This window comes from Delphinus delphis, chromosome 1, assembly GCF_949987515.2.
Source record: "Delphinus delphis chromosome 1, mDelDel1.2, whole genome shotgun sequence".
Taxonomy (NCBI): Eukaryota; Metazoa; Chordata; class Mammalia; order Artiodactyla; family Delphinidae; genus Delphinus; species Delphinus delphis.
In genome coordinates, this window is record NC_082683.1 from 52,550,076 (window position 1) to 52,568,446 (window position 18,371).

The 18,371-nt window shown below is 40.7% G+C and overlaps 1 protein-coding gene across 7 annotated transcripts in view; it reads left to right on the forward strand.

Moving 5' to 3' along the window:
- PATJ (PATJ crumbs cell polarity complex component) overlaps positions 1-18,371 on the forward strand; it is a 356,331-nt gene that overhangs the window by 299,663 nt on the left and 38,297 nt on the right. For all 7 annotated transcript variants that reach the window (XM_060022954.1, XM_060022983.1, XM_060023011.1 and 4 more), the window contains 2 exons: positions 12,306-12,389; positions 17,063-17,256. In XM_060022954.1, coding sequence (XP_059878937.1) covers positions 12,306-12,389; positions 17,063-17,256 — 278 coding nt within the window. The remainder of the gene's footprint in view (positions 1-12,305; positions 12,390-17,062; positions 17,257-18,371) is intronic.

The window sequence follows — 18,371 nt, forward strand, 5'->3', positions numbered from 1 at the left end:
TATTTTACATTTGATTGTTTTATCTTGCTGTTCTCCTTCAAATGAACTTTGCACAGTCTGTTTCATGAGGAGCGTGGTTTGCTTTGGCGTGTAAACCCCCAAAGCCAAGTTCCTTTTACTGTTATTGCTTAAGTCATGTATTTTTATACAAAACATCTTATTACCTTAGTTTTATTTTAAATCAAAGCAGAGTTTGCAAAAAGTCCATGAATCACACTGAAAGAATGTTAACGAATAGTACCTCTGAATTTCCAGATCTGGGCATTTCTGATCTTAAAGGATATGACTGTAAGCAAAAATATTATGCAAGCTGAGTAAAATTTAGATAAATAAGTACCAGATGGAACTATAGGGACTTATAAACTATAATGCAAATATTATCCCATTTCCTTAAACCTATATTTCAGTATGAAAAATAATATTCATATTGATAAGTATCAACTTTTTGCTAAATCAGACTTGGCAGAGGAACTCCATTTTAAGTAAATATAAAACAGTTTCTTTTCTGAGCTTGAAGAGAAAGCTTTTCAAAGTCTTAAAATGTGAAACATTTTTATATATTCAGAGCAATTTTTTTTTTTTTGGCCGCGTTGGGTCTTTGTGGCTGCACGCGGGCTTTCTCTAGTTGTGGCAGGCGGGGGCTACTCTTCGTTGTGGTGCGCGGGCTTCTCATTGCGGTGGCTTCTCTTGTTATGGAACACAGGCTCTAGGCACGTGGGCTTCAGTAATTGTGGCACGTGGGCTCAGTAGTTGTGGCTCATGAGCTCTAGAGCACAGGATCAGTAGTTGTGGTGCACGGGCTTAGTTGCTCCGCGGCATGTGGGATCTTCCTGGACCAGGGCTCAAACCCGTGTCCCCTGCATTGGCAGGAGGATTCTTAACCACTGTGCCACCAGGGAAGCCCTCAGAGCAATTCTTATATTAGCTGTTTTATTGCTGTGATTTTCATTCCACGTTTTAGTTACATATAAATAGTGTGCAAGAATTTGCAATCCCTGAGTTTGAGTTTTAGGAAAGCTTACCTAGTCCATTGCTTTGACACACACACACACACACACACACACACACACACACACACACAGAGAGATTGCTTCCTGTGTAACTGATCATTTAATCCTTACTTTTTAAAAAAATTTATTTATTTATTTTTTTGGCTGCGTTGGGTCTTTGTTGCTGCACACAGGCTTTCCCTAGTTGCGGCGAGCGGGGGCTACTCTTCGTTGGGGTGCACGGGCTTCTCATTGGGCTGGCTTGTCTTTGTTGAGGAGCAGAGGCTCTAGGCGTGTGGGCTTCAGTAGTTGTGGCTCACAGGCTCTAGAGCGCAGGCTCAGTAGTTGTGATGCACGGGCTTAGTTGCTCCGCGACATGTGGGATCTTCTCGGACAAGACTTGAACCCATGTCCCCTGCATTGGCAGGCGGATTCCTAACCACTGCGCCACCAGGGAAGTCCCTAATCCTTACTTTTACTTTTATGTCAAAAGAGCCTCTATGTCTATTGCTGATTTAATGCTTATTTATGTTATCTATAGTTTATTACGTGAGAATATTTCAGTATTCCAAAATTAAAAGTACTGAACACTGTGATCCCTTTTCCTTCTCTTTGAAGTGTTTGGTAGGTGCAAGTCTTCATACCCTACCCCAAGCATATTAGAATAGATGAATAAATTGAGATTAGGATATATAGAGACTCTGTTTCTTTTGTAGCAGAGTTTTATGGGGATTAATTGGAGTCTTGACTGTGTTCTGAGATTCTTAGAAAATCTGTGTTGTGAACTCTGTTTAAAAGGGAGCAGAATAGAGAATCCAGATTTTAAAAACTGTGATTCCAAGTGTGATAGATAAGGTCCTTTGACTCTTGCTGACTTCCCTTCTATAACTATAGCCCCTTCAGGTTTTCTGAACAGAAACAATTATATATTCAGTCTATGAGGTTGGCAAGCAAAACTACATCAATTTGATAAATACTATACTTCTTCTTAAGTAATAATCTTATTGTATTCATGGTGGGAAAGCAGTACATTAAATGTACTCCAAATTATAAAATTGTTAAATGAGAAAAAAATCATCTTAGAACAAAGGAAATAAGATAATTATTGACTACATTCTGCCTTGGGTCCTGCATGTTCTTATGAAATATTGAAAGTAACCTCTTAACCTTTTGCTTCTTATGAATCGATGAGGGTATGCCAAATACTTTTTGCATCAAAGAAGGGGAAGAAGATTCTTGATCTGAAAGTAGGGAAGATTAGCTACTTTGCAACTTGTCTTGGATCATCTTTGCATTTTACCCTTGTAATTGGTTCAAAAAATATAGATCCACAAAACACATTGAGTATAAGCATAATAACACATGCCACAGCATAAGAAAAATGTGTTGATTCTTCTCACCCTGGGTTAATCAACCCACTGCCTCAGTGTACCAAGGACAGCCAAGAGCTGCCTTGGGCCACATGAGTCCTGCCATCTCTATTACAGATAGCATATGTCTGCATTTCTACCTTTATCAGCTTTCACATTAGGTTTCCCAGTTTTGTTGTAGTCAGGTAACACCAGGGAAAAGCAACAAGAGGAAGTACAGTCAGTTCTTATTCATGGTAATTACGTTATATAAAGTTGCAGCAAACACTGAATTAATGAATACTAAACCATTGCTTCTAGAGGAAAGACAGGGTTAGATTCCTCCTCCAAACCTCTGGTCACAACATTTTTAGCCGATGATAAATATATAACCTTGTTTTATGTGTGTTTCTGATTAAAGATACTTTATTCAGTACATATTGTTGACTCATTAACATTGAATGGCCAACAGCTCTATAACTCATAATCGAATGAAGGTTGTCTACCACATGTAATTTCTCGGTAAGGCACATAACAGCACAAAAATGCGAAACATGTGGCACTAAGAAGACCCTTTAAGGGAAGCTTGTTTCCAGTATGAGAGCTGAAACAAGAAAGCATAATGTTGCCTTGTTCTACCTCAGCTAGGAACAAGTGAATCAAGCAACTCAAATTTTTCACCACTCTGCTCACGTCTGCAAATTACCGTGAATGCACCAAGAGCATTGATTTGGGGAAGCAGGGGAATTTGCAAATACAGAATCCACAAACAATTGTTTCAACTTGATTGAAACAGAAAAATCAAAATATCTGGGAACAGGACTCTTGTAGTCTGGTTTACATCTTGTTGGCATCTGGATGGTCTGTTGGACTTAGCCCTGAACAGTCCATGACTTGAGAAAAAACAACCTAAAATGTCCTTGTTGCATAATCTTTCTCGAAAAGAAGCAATCAGTTATATTGTAGGATCAGCATTGTAACAGGAAAATTAGAAATTAAAAAAATGGACCAAGACTGGTGTCATTCATCCTTAGAGTTGTGAATTTTGATTGCTCTGACATATATGTGTTCCTTCCTTTATGTGCCACATGTGCCTCTTAAACCTTAGATATATATGTATTGGGAGCCCTCATTAGCAGTTATTTAAAATCTCTTTGGCTGACACTTTGTTTGACATTACATATATAATCTTATTTCATCCTCAAACTCTAACAGGTAGGATTTCTGAGTTCTGTTTTACAGAGACAGAAACACTGGTTCCGACAGTGTTAACTTAATAGAAATATTAAGTTGTGATAGAAATATCACAAACCTATAAGTGGCAGAGCTAAAATCTGAACACAGGTTTATGTGGCCATAGCCAGTACCATTCCCACCATGTGTTGCTGCCTTCCATTGTTGACAGGCTGGAAGATTCCTCTGGCTGACTTGATAAAGTCTGTAGTAGATTAAAATTGACCATAGGGCTTCCCTGGTGGCGCAGTGGTTGAGAGTCCGCCTGCTGATGCAGGGGACACGGGTTCGTGCCCCGGTCCGGGAGGATCCCACATGCCGCGGAGTGGCTGGGCCTGTGAGCCATGGCCACTGAGCCTGTGCATCCAGAGCCTGTGCTCCGCAACGGGAGAGGCCACAACAGTGAGAGGCCCGTGTACCGCAAAAAAAAAAAAAAAATTGACCATAAATTTTGTGCAGTTTTTTCAGATTCCTCGAATCTGAGCTGACCCATTGACTTGCTTTGACCAATAGTAGTGAAAGTGGCATTGTGTGGCTTCGAGAGGCCTTACAGCTTAGCTCTTGTCCTCTTGAAATACTGCCACCTTGAGAACAAGCCGGGAGTGGTCTCCTGGAGGATGACATACACCATACGGAGAGAGCACTTGGAGGGAGAGGGACCCAGCCATCCCAGCTGAGGCCCCCGCCAACCTAACTGCAACCTCACAGGAGAGCCCAACTGACACAGCGTAGAGCGCAAGAACTGCCCTGCTGAGGCCAGCCCAGAGTGCTACCCTACAGAATTATGAACAAACAAATGGTTTTAAGCCACTACATTTTGCAGCAAAAGATAACTAATACAGTCCGACCCAGCCCCCATATCTTTCTGATCTCTCTTAGCCTATGAGAGTTGCTATTCTTCTGGTCTGTCATTTGGAAGGAGGTCTTGGGCTTCCCTGGTGGCACGGTGGTTAGGAACCCGCCTGCCAATACAGGGGACACGGGTTCAAGCCCTGGTCTGGGAAGATCCCACATGCTGCGGAACAACTAAGCCCGTGTGCCACAACTACTGACCCTGTGCTCTAGTGCCTGCGAGCCACAACTACTGAGCCCATGTGCCACAACTGCTGATCCCGCGCACCTAGAGCCCGTGCTCCACAACGAGAGAAGCCACTGAAATGAGAACCTCACACACCGCAACAAAGAGTAGCCCCCGCTCACCACAACTAGAGAAAGTCCATGCAGGAACGAAGACCTAACGCAGCCAAATATAAATAAGTAAAATAAATTTAAAAAAATAATAATAGAAGGAGGTCTTATTCCTAGGCGGGGCCTAAGCATCTGTGTAAAACAGAGGCTTTCTCTGCTTTGCTGTGCACACGGTATGGGTTCATCAAGGTCTAAAGTTTTGGAGCTAGAATGTCTTTAGAAGTCACATAGTTCAGCTCTGTGCTTTACTGATGATGATAAGTATCATGAACAAAGGGGTTCATGCAGAACCCCTTGTAGAATTGGCTACTGCAGAGCTGTCAGAAAATTGAACCCCTCTCACTCGTAGTCCTGGGTCCTTCTTCCACACCCTACTGCCTTTTTTTTTTTTCAAACCACTTTTTGCATCAAAGTGCAAATCACATTCTAATTGAAATATAATGGGGAAGCTAGGTTTTTAAAGATGTGGTCACAAAGGATTTGGGATAGGAAAAAAAACATATTCTAAGACACTCCATTTATTTATATAAATACAGTTTGGAGCCCTTCAACTTTGCTAAAAGTGAGATATACTTTAGCAGTTGTAACCCACACTTTCTTTTTAAACTGTCTAATGGCAGTAGACATCACAAAGCAGTAACTTAATACATCTGCATGTGTTTTTCAGCGTAGAGTTGAATGTAGTTTTGGTTTGCACATTTTACTACCCCCACTGTATTATCACCTCTCATTGGTTTGGCTTTCCTGCTGAGAAAGTGGTCTACTGTATAGAAGACATGTCTGTATGATTTCTGAGCAGTGACAGCCATAGAGGGAACTTTATTAAATGACGTTTAAAAGTAGCATTAATCCTGTAAGGCTGCAGATCTGAACCACGGTTTCTTCCACAGGGACAAAAAATGCCCATTTTATATATGACATTTTAAATTCTTCTTTTAGTCCTCATAGGTCTTTCTTGTTAGGAGGGATTTTTTTTCCTGTAAAGCAGGAAAACAGGATGTAACACTCTTTAGATCATCAGTAAGTGTGTTTTCCACCTAAATGTGAAATTTAATGGGAAACTTTTATATGGTTAAAATGTCCCTTAGGAGTGGGTGCGGGGGCTTTTATGAGTAGGACAAAAATTGGATTTAATTCCAGAGCAAAATCCAAATTAAGTAAAATGTGCCTTCAAGCAGTAAAATTAAGCCATATATACGTAGTCCTTTATAATAATGTCTATTATACAATTCTTTATCAAAGTTTTGCCCTAAAATGCTTGTTAAAACAATCCACTGAATATCTAGAAATGAAAACTATAAAATCTCTTTCTGTGGAAATAGTTCACCCACACTGCTTATTGGTATCCTTCGGTCCACAGGAGCATCCTTAGTTAATTTTTCTAACACATGGCTTCTTAAAGCGTTATAGGCCTATTGTGACAGCAATAAAATTTCCTTTTGCTGAATGGTTGGTGTGTTTATGAGTTACTTTATCTACTTGTTGGCAGCTTGAACAGTAAAGAAAATGGTGATTGATGGGCTAAAGTGTCTGATGACTCTGACACTGTCTAAGGATACATTACCACGTGTTGTGAAATTCTTTTCCAGCAATTCAGAGTTTAAATCCCCCTGGAGGTGTTTGTGATTTTTGTGGGGCTCCATGATAATTAATCCCTCATACTTGGCCTTTTAAAATTGCTCTCCAAGCTAAAGTAAATCCTCTGGAAATTCAGATGGATTTAATATCCATGTGTGATGGGTATTTTGGTTGTATATCACTTTTACCATCAGAAACTTGTTTTGATTACGGTAAGATTATGACATACTAACCCTGCCAGCTTCCTCTTTCTGGGTCATTTTGATGCCTTTTTCTATCTCCAGCAAATTTCTTGATGATCATTTAGTAAACATTTATTGAGCAGGATACATGAGCAAACACGTATCCTGCTCAGCACCAGGATACAAGGAGGAGTTGGGAACAGTTCCTGTCTGGAAGGGTTCCACTGAGGGCAGGAGGTGGTATAGGAGCTAGATCCATGAACAAGCTATCGTGATACTGTGAGTTCAATAATGCTAAGATATAGTAGTGACCCACAGGACAGGTTGATCCACTCTACCAGGGAAGAGGGTCAAAGAAGCTTTCATAGAAGAGGTGATGCTTACCTGGCTCCAGTAGAATTTCATGAAACAAAGTAGGTATCAGATAAAAGAAGGCACGACCTTCAAGTATTTGGTGCCCTTAGTACTTTCCAAATATAGATATATAGACTAACTCTGTAAAAATACACAAGAAACTTAATACTGTATGTTTCTGATTAGGGAAATTGAGTGAAGGACAGGTGCTGGAGAGAAACTTCTCAGTGTATACTGTTTTGAGTCTAATACCATGTGCATATTTTATCTATATCTTAAAATAAATAAATACTTATTCTTTTAGGAATGCGGACATTAAGACAGTGGTTCCTTAAACAATATGATGAATTGGCTAGCCAGCTACTTCTTCCTGGCTCTCTATTTTTTTTTACTTGTCCTTAATTGTGGAATAAAGAAATTTTTTTCAAGTTAAACATGTTTCAGATATAGACTGGTGAGGGAGAAGTTTTTAAGCAGAAGATTTTCCTACATCTCTGAAATCCTGCCTTACCCTTCTGCTTAGGGAAAACCCATTGTTTGAGAAACTCTCCAACTCACTGATCAAATTCTTCTCTGGCTCTAGAGTTGGCAAGTAAAGTGAGTAATTTAGAGTTTCTAGGGGACACTATTGGTCTTACCTCAGGCAGTAAGTAAACAGACCATCTTACTCAAATTCCTATTGTCCCAGTGAAAGTCACACAACTACCAAGAGGAAATTACTTTTTTATTATATGTCAGTCTTGTTCATCTATAAATGAGTCTGAGGTCTGCCACTAGGAGAAATTAATCTGTTTTCTTGGATTGAACACTTTTCATTTTAAACATCAGTTTATCACTTGTATATAATGTTGTTCTATTTCTGCTCCTGTAGAAAAAAAATCATTCAGTGAATCATATGGGTACACAGAAAGAGGACTGAAAAGGTGAAAGGAAGGAAAGAAGGAGATAAGAATAACAAGTGGAATTAAGGAAGACTTTATATATGGTGGGGAGAGGGCCTCCCCATCATGCTTTGTGTCATGCAAACCCCTAATCAGGTACCAACACTAGCAGCTGAGACCCATAGATCATCACCCCACCTCTAAAGCCTAAGGCTTCAATTTTTACTTCAACACTTGTCTGTTCACTGTCTATAAAATGATCGGCTCATGCCCTCAAGGTTTTTGCTGTGGAGCTGAGGAGACAGTATTTCAACAGAATTGATGCCATATGGAAAATCCCAAGTTTTATTTTGCACTTATCTTTATACAAGTGCAAAATAAAATATTTAAAGCAGATGAGAAGCTTGTAATAGTGATAGGAACACAGGCTTTGGTGTTAAACAGCCCCGAGCTGGAATTTCATCTTTTCTACTTAGTAGCTGCAAAGACCTGGTCAAATCTGACCCTTCTGAACCACCTTTTCCCTAACTGTACACGAGACTAATAACACTGAACTTGCTTAGTTGTTATGAGGACTAAATGGCACCAATGGGCAGTATGTGGCCTCTTTGGCACAGAGATGTTAAATAAGTGAGATGTTATCGCTTCCTTACTATGTGCTGGCATTGTACATGAAGCTTTATGTGTAGATAATATTGTTAGAACCATATAAAGATGGGGCAGCTGAGAGGTTAACAGTCTTCCCATGGCCAGAAGTAGCAGGGCCAGGATTTGGATTGAGAAGTCTGATTCCAGAAGCCTAGCTCATAATCATTTCTCTCTACAGCCCCTGTTCAGCATAAGCCAGCAACCCACCCACAGGGAAATGATTAATAGATCGCTTCTAGAAGAGATGCGTTTTAAAAGAAGTCATTGGTACTGGTAGACAGAGTCACTGAGTTATCCAGGGTGGAGTGTTATTTATTTATTTATTTATATTTTTTAAATGAAAGCTTCTTTCTTTCTTTCTTTTCTTTTCTTTTCTTTTCTTTTCTTTTCTTTTCTTTTCTTTTCTTTCCTTTTCTTTTCTTTCTTGCTGTGTTGGGTCTTCATTTCTGTGCGAGGGCTTTCTCTAGTTGCGGCAAGTGGGGGCCACTCTTCATCACGGTGCGCGGGCCTCTCACTGTCGCGGCCTCTCGACACAACTACCAAGAGGAAATTACTTTCTTATTAGTCTGAGCCTCCAGACACGCAGGCTCAGTAGTTGTGGCTCACAGGCCCAGTTGCTCTGCGGCATTTGGGATCTTCCCAGACCAGGGCTCGAATCCTGGCAAGCAGATTCTCAACCACTGCGCCACCAGGGAAGCCCGAGTGTTATTTAAATACACACAGGTATGAATGTGGGAGGGAGTTGGTGGAGGAGAAGGCACTCAAAACTGTGCCAACAAGCAGCTTTTTTAAAAAAAGATTTATTATTTATTTCTTTATGTAATTCATTTTTGGCCGCATCGGGTCTTAGTTGAAGCACATGGGATCTTCGTTGAGGCGTGCGGGATCTTGCCTTGCGGCGTGCGGGCTCTTCGTTATCGTACGCGAGCTCTTCACTGTGGTGCGGGGGTTTCTCTCTAGTTGTGGCATACAGGTTTTCTCTTCTCTAGTTGTGGTGTGCAGGCTCCAGGGTGTGTGGGCTCTGTAGTTTCTGGCACGTGGGCTCTAGTTGAGGCATGTATGCTCAGTAGTTGTGGCACACAGGCTTAGTTGCCTTGTGGCATGTGGGATCTTAGTTCCCTGACCAGGGATCGAACCAGCGTCCCCTGCATTGTAAGGCGGATTCTTTATCACTGGACCACCAGGGAAGTCCCTAACAAGCAACTTTGCTTGAATAAATAGCTCAAGAGCATTAAAATTAGGAGGATACAATGAGCAGATGAGAATCATGTATATAATCAACTCCAAATTTTTATTTGAAATAGTAAAGGTCAGTCTTTCATCAATGACCCACTATTTCATCTAATCGCAATTTTTTTCAAACCAAGAAAGAAGTAAAATTTTAATATAGCCTTGTCAAATAGATGTCTAAAATATCCCAAACCAGTGTCTATTTTTACTATCCTGTTCTATGCTATGAACTATATAAGTTTTGAAAAATAAATCTTTTTTTTTTCCCAATTCACTAGCCCACATTTCTAATTTGGTCCCTACCTCGCACCTCTATCACCCCCAGTTAATGCAACTGTCCAGAACCACAGTTTCATAGAGCACTTTGGGCACATGAGGGCACATGGTAAGAAATGTGACCTTCTTCTATTGACAGGTCAGAGTGCCTCACATTTTCTTGTATTTTCACTGATGGCTTTAAGAGAAGCCACAACTGTAGTCGAGTAAAAGGAAAGAAAGAAATGGAGTTTTCCATCTAGAAAGACTCATGAACCAAAAGCAGATCATTGGCAGTGAATTCAGCATTTATTTGAGCCTATTAACAGTATATTTATTTTATGTATGATAGTTCATTGAGCACCCAGAAAGTATCTAAGAGTTTTGGATTCAGGCTACTTTTACTGATTAAAAACTCCAGTGGGTCTTTTCCTTCCCTTTGAGTATGAACGAAGAGAAATTTCCCATTTGACTTTTGTAATGTTCCAAGATCAAAGGAGTTTATGCTGAAAATTCAGCTCTGTAAAAGCCATGTGTAGCATAAGTTCAGTCTGACTCTCCCAACTTCAGTGAAAACGGGGCATTTGGCCACCAGGCTTTGAAAACCAGCATTACAGAGGGTGTAACCAGGAGCTTGCATTAATTTCTCCCTGAACTAGCTTCATGAAAATGGCCCTTAGTGTCATCTTGGCAGTGTTGTTGGGATCGCCTGAAGCCACTGACCCAGCAAATTTCCTTGAAATCATTCCCCTGAAACAGTGCAGAGAAACAAACTCTTGGCAGTATAAATGCTCCCTGGGTCTGGAAATTTCATAAGTCAGAGTTAAAGCAAAGAATGGTCTAAAATCTATTGCTGGTACAGAATCTGAAACGTAAATTGTCTGGATCAAGGAACCCTTCCCGGCTCTTTGCAGCTGCCTCTCTAATTGCTATAATAATAAAGAATGTTTTCAGAACTGTGTGGTGGTCAAATGAAAGCATTTATTATTGGGAAGATATTTGGAATCCAGATGGGTCATCTGGTTAAAGACCTCTGATTTTCTTTGGTTGTTTCTCTACTAGAGCATTTGTATAGGAAACTTTTTTTTTGAAAAGTAGGTTTGGTTTGGAGGTCTTTACCTATCTTATATTTTTGCAAGAAATATTTCATTTATTTACTTCAAGTCAATTTAATTCTAATTCTGAGACTCCACGCTTCTGGACTGAGGTGGAATCAACCTCAGTCATTTTGGAGGTCCATTGGCTCTCAGGGTTCTGGTTCTGTCTCAAAGCTCCCCAACACTGGGGCCCCTGTGGTCATTGTCATCAGTCCACCCTGGTAATCACCAAGCCCATGCTTACCCAGGCCTGCATGATCTCTTCACATCCGAAGTCCTGCCGCTTCCAGGCCCCAATGCTTGGGACTCAGGACTTCTTTCAAGGTGGGATCCATTACACCTGTAGGCCGCAGCCCTTGACCATTGTCTGCAGAGTCTTGCAACCTGTGTGTGGGCTGGAGGGGCAGGGAATGGAAGGGCACTGGGCAGTGCAGGGCTCAAATCCTCACTTCTCAGGGACCCACAGACCTCTGTTTCTAGTCTCCATTCAAAAGCGCTTTTCCTCTCCAGTGGCCCGCCAAGACACCTAGCATCTCCATTACCACCGTCATTTCAGTGCCCTTCAGTGTTTTTGTTTTTTGTTTTTGCTTTTTTTGCGGTACGCGGGCCTCTCACTGTTGTGGCCTCTCCCGTTGCGGAGCACAGGCTCCGGACGCGCAGGCTCAGCGGCCACGGCTCACGGGCCCAGCCGCTCCGCGGCATGTGGGATCTTCCCGGACCGGGGCACGAACCCATGTCCCCTGCATCGGCAGGCGGACTCTCAACCACTACGCCACCAGGGAAGCCCCAGAGTCAGGATTTGAAACCACAGTGTCTTACACTTAGGTCTGTGAATGCCCTTTCCCCTACTCCATGCTCTGTCCTCCAGGGCCAGTTCATTCCCCTAAGTTCTTACCTTTCATTGCCCAAGTAATGAGGCCTGACCAACCCCCTTCATCAGGCCACACTTCTATGCCAAATCCTTGAATACCAATAAATACTTGAAACCATGTTTCAAAATATACCATCAAATGTAAATAAGAATGAGACAGCGTTCACCTCAAGTGTATACGCAGCAGCAGTGTACACAGTTAACAGGAAAACACATGGGGAAGTTTAACTTGAAATATTAGGCAAAACCAGTCCTAAAAGAATGAAATAATAAACTTAGGAAAAATCGATTATACCTCTGAATATACCAAAACTGTGTATTTTGTTTAGGTCAAATAAAATATGGCTTTATTAACAAATAACAAACTATGGGTTGCTGCCTATGGTTTGGTTGCTGGCTTAAGGAAGCATTTATGGTTGTTAAAAATTAAGAAGGATTTGTTTTTTATAGGATGCTATAGTTATACATGAAGTCTATGAAGAAGGGGCAGCAGCCCGAGATGGAAGACTTTGGGCTGGTGACCAGATATTAGAGGTATGTGATTATGAATTCTATTTTATACCAGCAAATATGGTTCCTTTAGTGACCTTGATCCACAGTTTACCTATTCACTGTCTTCTAGTCAACTATATCCTTATTATTTCTTTCCCAGTGTAACAAAACATGTACTTTATTCTTTTTTTGATGTACATCAAATAACTCATTAGAATCATGACAGATTACCAACCTAAATCTGTCTGTGAAAACTTTCTTTAATTAAAGGGGAAAGTACAACTAAAGGTTCTATAATCAAACGAAACTGTATAATATTGCAATTTGATCTTTTTGCCTCTCCACCTTACTAAATGCCCTTCTAAAAACACATATGTACAGACACACACATAAACATGCAAACCTGATATTTTAAAAGACTTCATTGCAGCTTTAAGTATTATTTTCTTATCCCTAATAAGTATATTTATGTCAAATGGAGGTCCACGCCATGGTACCTTTGTTTCCTAGCTGATGAAAACGTAGACTCTTCTTCCTTTAGGTGGTATATGGTACTTATTAAAAATTGAAATGCTTAACTTGACTCTTTTAAAAGGACTCTCATTTAAGCAAAGGTATTAAAGCCTTTTAAAAAGAGCCAAGGCAGGCAGTGTCTGAACTAGGAAACGGATGAATGGAAAGTCAATGCCAGGCATTCTGGTAGGTGGAACTAAAGAGCTTTTTCAATGGTGTGAAACCTTTAGGCAACATTTATTTCTTTTATTGGATGAATTTAATTGAATAGTTAACATTTTATGGTGGGCATGTGCATTTTTGCTTTGCAGCTTTAATGTAGCACATTATGAATGACATCATAGAATTTTATTTTTCCCTTTGGTGGTTCAAGTCTGCCTCCCAAGATGAAACCAGAGTTATAATTAAAGGTAGAAAACATAGGCAAGAAAGGGTTAAAGGAGAGGCCAGGCTGAGTGCAAATTAAATTCAGGGCAAGTTATAGGGTTTCTCTGCAGTGTGCTTCATCATTGGATTCATCATTGGATTAGGACTGTGCTTCATCATTGGATTAGGACATATTCCCAGCACATTCATTAAGGTGCAAGTGTATGAGGTTAGAAAAATAAATGTAACCTCTTTGGGAATGGACTTGACTGTTTTAGCATACAACATCATTTTTTAGTGGTCAGGAGTTTTGAGGGGTTTTTTTTCCTCCCTAGATTTTCTAATTAACTGGTGCTATCATAATTGGCTTTATAGAGGAATAGATTGAGTATTCAGAAGAGTACAGATGCATACATGTCTTGATAGTTAACATAATTTGTAAGCCCACAGATTTTTCTGTAATGGACACGTGGACCTAAATCTAATATGTGCATTTCTTGTTTATGACGATGTTTGCACAGGTATAAATTCACATAAATTCACAGTATAAATCTTTAAATATGTAGTGTTTATTTTATAGCAGTTATACCTCAATAAAAGAAAAAAAAATTAATTTATCTATCTGTATTGAATAGACCCTCAGCTGTAGCTGCTGTCTTCCATAAAATTTATTCATGTATAAGTGAACACTCAGGACAGATAAGCATGAAGAAAGCAAATTTGTTTTAACTGCAAGGAGAATTTGAAAGGTCAACTAAACCATTTCCTGGCATCTGGCCGAATTGTATTACCCAGTGTGGATGGATGGTCTACACTACACTTCTCATTAAAGATAGCCAGACAGGCTCTTCTCTTGCCCCAGACAGGATCTTGTCCACAAAAGCATACTGTGTGTTTAGTTAAGAAATGTAGCTCTCAGGTTGGTCAAGGAACATGCTTCCCTTCTAAGCAGCTTTAGATTCCACATTTGAACTTGTTCCACTTGTGGCTGCTGTGTACAGATGCATAATGAGGCATAGTCACCCTGGGGCCTGCAGGTTGCCTCGAGAAGAAGACAGACCAGCTTTGGTGATACATTTCGAGACTGTACTTTTTCCGAACAATGGCTTTTCTGCTCATGAGAGTCTGCCTGGTGCAGGCTGGCCTTCCATGGTTTTATACTATCCTCATGTTAAATGAGGACAAGCCAGGTTTTGCTTACAAAGATATAGTCAAATAATTTTTTAGTCTGGTAAGATTTATGATTCTATGATTAACATGGACTGTCTTCTTTCTGGTTCTTTTTTAAGGTTCAGACCCTCCTCTTACCCTACACCTATTCCCGTTATCCCCTTCTATTTTTGTGCAAGTGGGAGAAGAAAGAGTAGAGGGCTAATGCCTGGTTTTCCCTGTGGGGTAAAATAATAAGAACTGCTGCCCTAGTTTGGTTATTCTTTCCTTCCAAAGCAGCACTTCACCCATTTCCCCGAATGCCTGTCCTCGCCAAGGGACATGATATACTCCCATTGACAACTGGGGCTCCCTATGGCCCTTCTCAAATAGGGAACCCTGCTATTACCACTCCTACCCCTCTACAATCAATGTTCTAGATAATGCATCTGGTGCTTATGTAAGGCACTTAAGGTAATACATCACTGCACGATATTCTAGCCACACAGCAATATTTCTCTTACAATTATTGGTACATTTAATGGTGTCTCTTGATAAGCAGAGGAGAAAATGAAAACTGTGAACTTGGAACAGATCACTTTGATCTGAGCAGACATCTTGATGCTGGCATTTAGTGTGAATTGCTTTTGTAATATTAGAGTTCATGACAGTGCTTTTAATTAAAAGCATAATTGTTAGGGCCTTTCAAAGGGTATTTTAGAGGCTTAGAGAATTCACCTTCAATCATGGAGGTAACTTTTTTTCAGTTGAGTAGCAGAAGTGGTCTTGTGTGCCATCTGTTGGAATACAGGAAAATAATCAGCTCAGGCCACATTTTCTGGAGACATTCTTTCCCCCTTGGTCTGTGGGTTTACCTCACAAACAATGAAAGCGCATTCGTGGGCCTGAAGTGCATTCGTGCGCCTAAAGTAACAGTGAATGCTGGTACTGAGAAAATACAGCCCTGACTGCAGTTACTTCAGTTCCTTTTAAAAATATCAGTTCCTAACTTCTGTCAAGCTTAACTGTATGCCAAGGCCTGTGCCGAATGTACTCCAGGGTTTATTTCATTTAATCTTCACAACACTACATGGATATTATGATTGTTGTTATTATTATTATCTCCAATTTGTGGAAGACAGAGTTGAAGCTGGCCTTGAGTAATCTATGTAAGCTTTCACATAGTAAGTTAAAATCAGCACTCAAACCGAATTCCATCTATATCCAAAACCCCTGCTTAAACACTTATTCTGGGTGTAGTTAATCTAACTGAGTTCACAGACCCACCAAGATATACCAGAAAAGAAAGAGCAGCTTGAAAATTAGGCTTTTAAACAATTTCTTGACTCATAGCATCAGCTTTAAATAATAGCTCAAAAGTCACCTTCTCCAAGAAGGGCTCATTCTTCTCTTCTCCCTTCTCTGTAACCATTCTTTATGCATGAGTCCTGAGTCTTTGGAATGTTAGAACTGGAAGAGCCTTAGACCAGCCCCTCATTGTACAGATGAAGGAATGGAGGTCCAGAGGTAGGCTTGACCTGCCCAGGACACCCAGGGATGGACCAAAACACAGACTGAAACCAACATCTTGAGAGAACTCTGTCATCCACCTGGCCATGGCCTAGGCCCATCCTTCCCTTGGTTTGGCTCTTTTCCTAGCTGGAACCTTGAAGAAGTGACCCATGATTCCCTTCATTTGAGCCTAGGCTACTCTGCCTCTTAATTTCCCCCTTGTGTCATTGAGTTACCAACATCAATACTTGATTTTTGCTGTGTCAGGGAGCTCCAAAAACCCATTCTAAGAATAAAATGAGGCAGCATGGTATAGAAGCTAAGGGTGGAAAGATAATCTGGGTTCAAATTGTGGCTCCTCCATGTACTAGCTTTGTAACCTTGGTCAAGTCACTTAACCTCTCCATGCTTCAGTTTCCTCATCTGTAAAATGGTAATAGTATCAGACAGTTAGTGTAAGATTGAATGAGGAAATTCTAATAAAGGGCTAATACACAAGCATTTATTAAGTAAATAAATAAGTTGGCTATGATTTTGCCATTTAACAGACAAGGAAATGGAAGCTCACAGAGTTTACATGACCTGCCCAAATTCACATGATTTTCTAGAAGCGGGACCATGGTTTTACTCAGTGCTGCTTCCAGTATAGTCTGCTGTCTAATGCATGGTCCTGTCTATGCTCACTCAGATACAGATTCAGATGAGTGGACTTCAGGGAGTCTTTGACGCTGTCAGAAATACCAGTCCCTCATTTCCTTCTGGCCTGTTCTGAAGTAATCACGATGTTAGCAATTAAGAGTGAGGATGTCAAATTCAATCAGCAAACTGAGTCCAAGAAATGCTGACCAAATACTAATGTTTATTTCCCCTTTGACCTCAATTAAATGAGCCAAGTAGTCCCTGCTGTCTCATGTTGAGTTCACAGTAAAGTTCACAGCCACCTAAAATTGCATTATCATGCGTACTAACCCACCCTCTATGCTTATTTGGGGTGGAGGTGTGTAAGGATTACGGCCTTTGTATCTGAAGCAGCTATGACTGCTAGTGGTCACTCCCTGTGTGCTTTGGGAATGGCTGGACATTTCTGGAGGTTTTTCACTGGTTGGGTCAAGGAGCTCCCCCAGACAGAGAGGCCTCTGCTGTCAGCAGCGCATCTTGGATGCCCGTCATTCCAGGTTAATGGGATTGACCTGCGGAGTGCCAGCCACGAAGAAGCCATCACGGCCCTGAGGCAGACCCCCCAGAAGGTGCGATTGGTGGTGTATAGGGACGAGGCGTACTACAGGGATGAGGAGAACTTGGAGGTTTTCCCCGTGGATCTGCAGAAGAAGGCTGGCCGAGGCCTGGGCCTGAGCATCGTTGGGAAGCGGTAAGGAAATGCTGTGAAGGTCAGGATTGATTGACCTCCTTCCTTCGGAGTTTTAGGGGCTAAAGCCTATAAACACTGAAAGATAAAGCTTAGTATAAACTAATGATATGATTTCTAAGATTAACATTTTTATGAATACTCAAACGAGATAGGTCATGTTTCTGAGCAAGCCCAAAAATGTGTCATATAAAGATAGAACTCTAAGCCCAGTCGACCCAGACTGTTCAGACTTTTATCCCCATGGAGAGTAAGAATAGAGTTTCTAAGGTTCTTTCAACTTGGAGTCACTTAGATGTGTGGCTTGCAGGGGTTAATTAAAGCAACCGTACCCAAGAAACAGCTGATATCAAGAAAGAGATTTATATATACAATGTTGGGTTAGGAAAATTGCTTTGCCATAGAGTACCATGTTAATTTTGTACTCTCTTAAACTAGTTGGGTAGTTCCTGAGACTAGCTGAGTTGACATAGTCGACAGACATAGATTCTTCATGACTACAGTTTTCTGTTAAGACAGATGTCCCCAAAATAATAGCTTGCAGCAAAAATGTAGGTAGATCCTCGTGGCTAGGCTACTCTTTTGAGATCTTTGCTGCTTACCCGTGTGATAGGAATTGCAGTAATTACTCCAGAATAATATTAACAGGTTAGAGAAGTAAGTAAGATTTTGAAACTGCAATTCTAGCTTCCACAGTTTACTGGCTTTAGATATCTAGTGTGTATTTATTCCAACAGGGCTGCAGGATTTTCATGTGACACCCCAATATAGCCTTAAATGGCACCAAACGTATTCTTAGGAAGAATTGAAGTTGGTTTTACATATGTTGTGTCATGTGCCCTCACAGAGCTCTGATGACTAGCCTAGTGGTTTTTTCCAGCAGTCCAAGCTGTTACTAAGATACTAGCTACCATTTTTGAGCACTGATTTTTGCGCCACGTACTGTGCTCTCATGATCTCTTTTTTACTTCAGCACCATAAAACCGTCAATTTGGAAATGCATTATGAAACAAAGGAGCTGAGACTCATATTTCTAAGCAAACTCAGTGGACATCTGGGTACAGAGCAACTGACAGAGCCCATGTTGAAGTTTCCTTTCTTGCTGTGATGCATACACG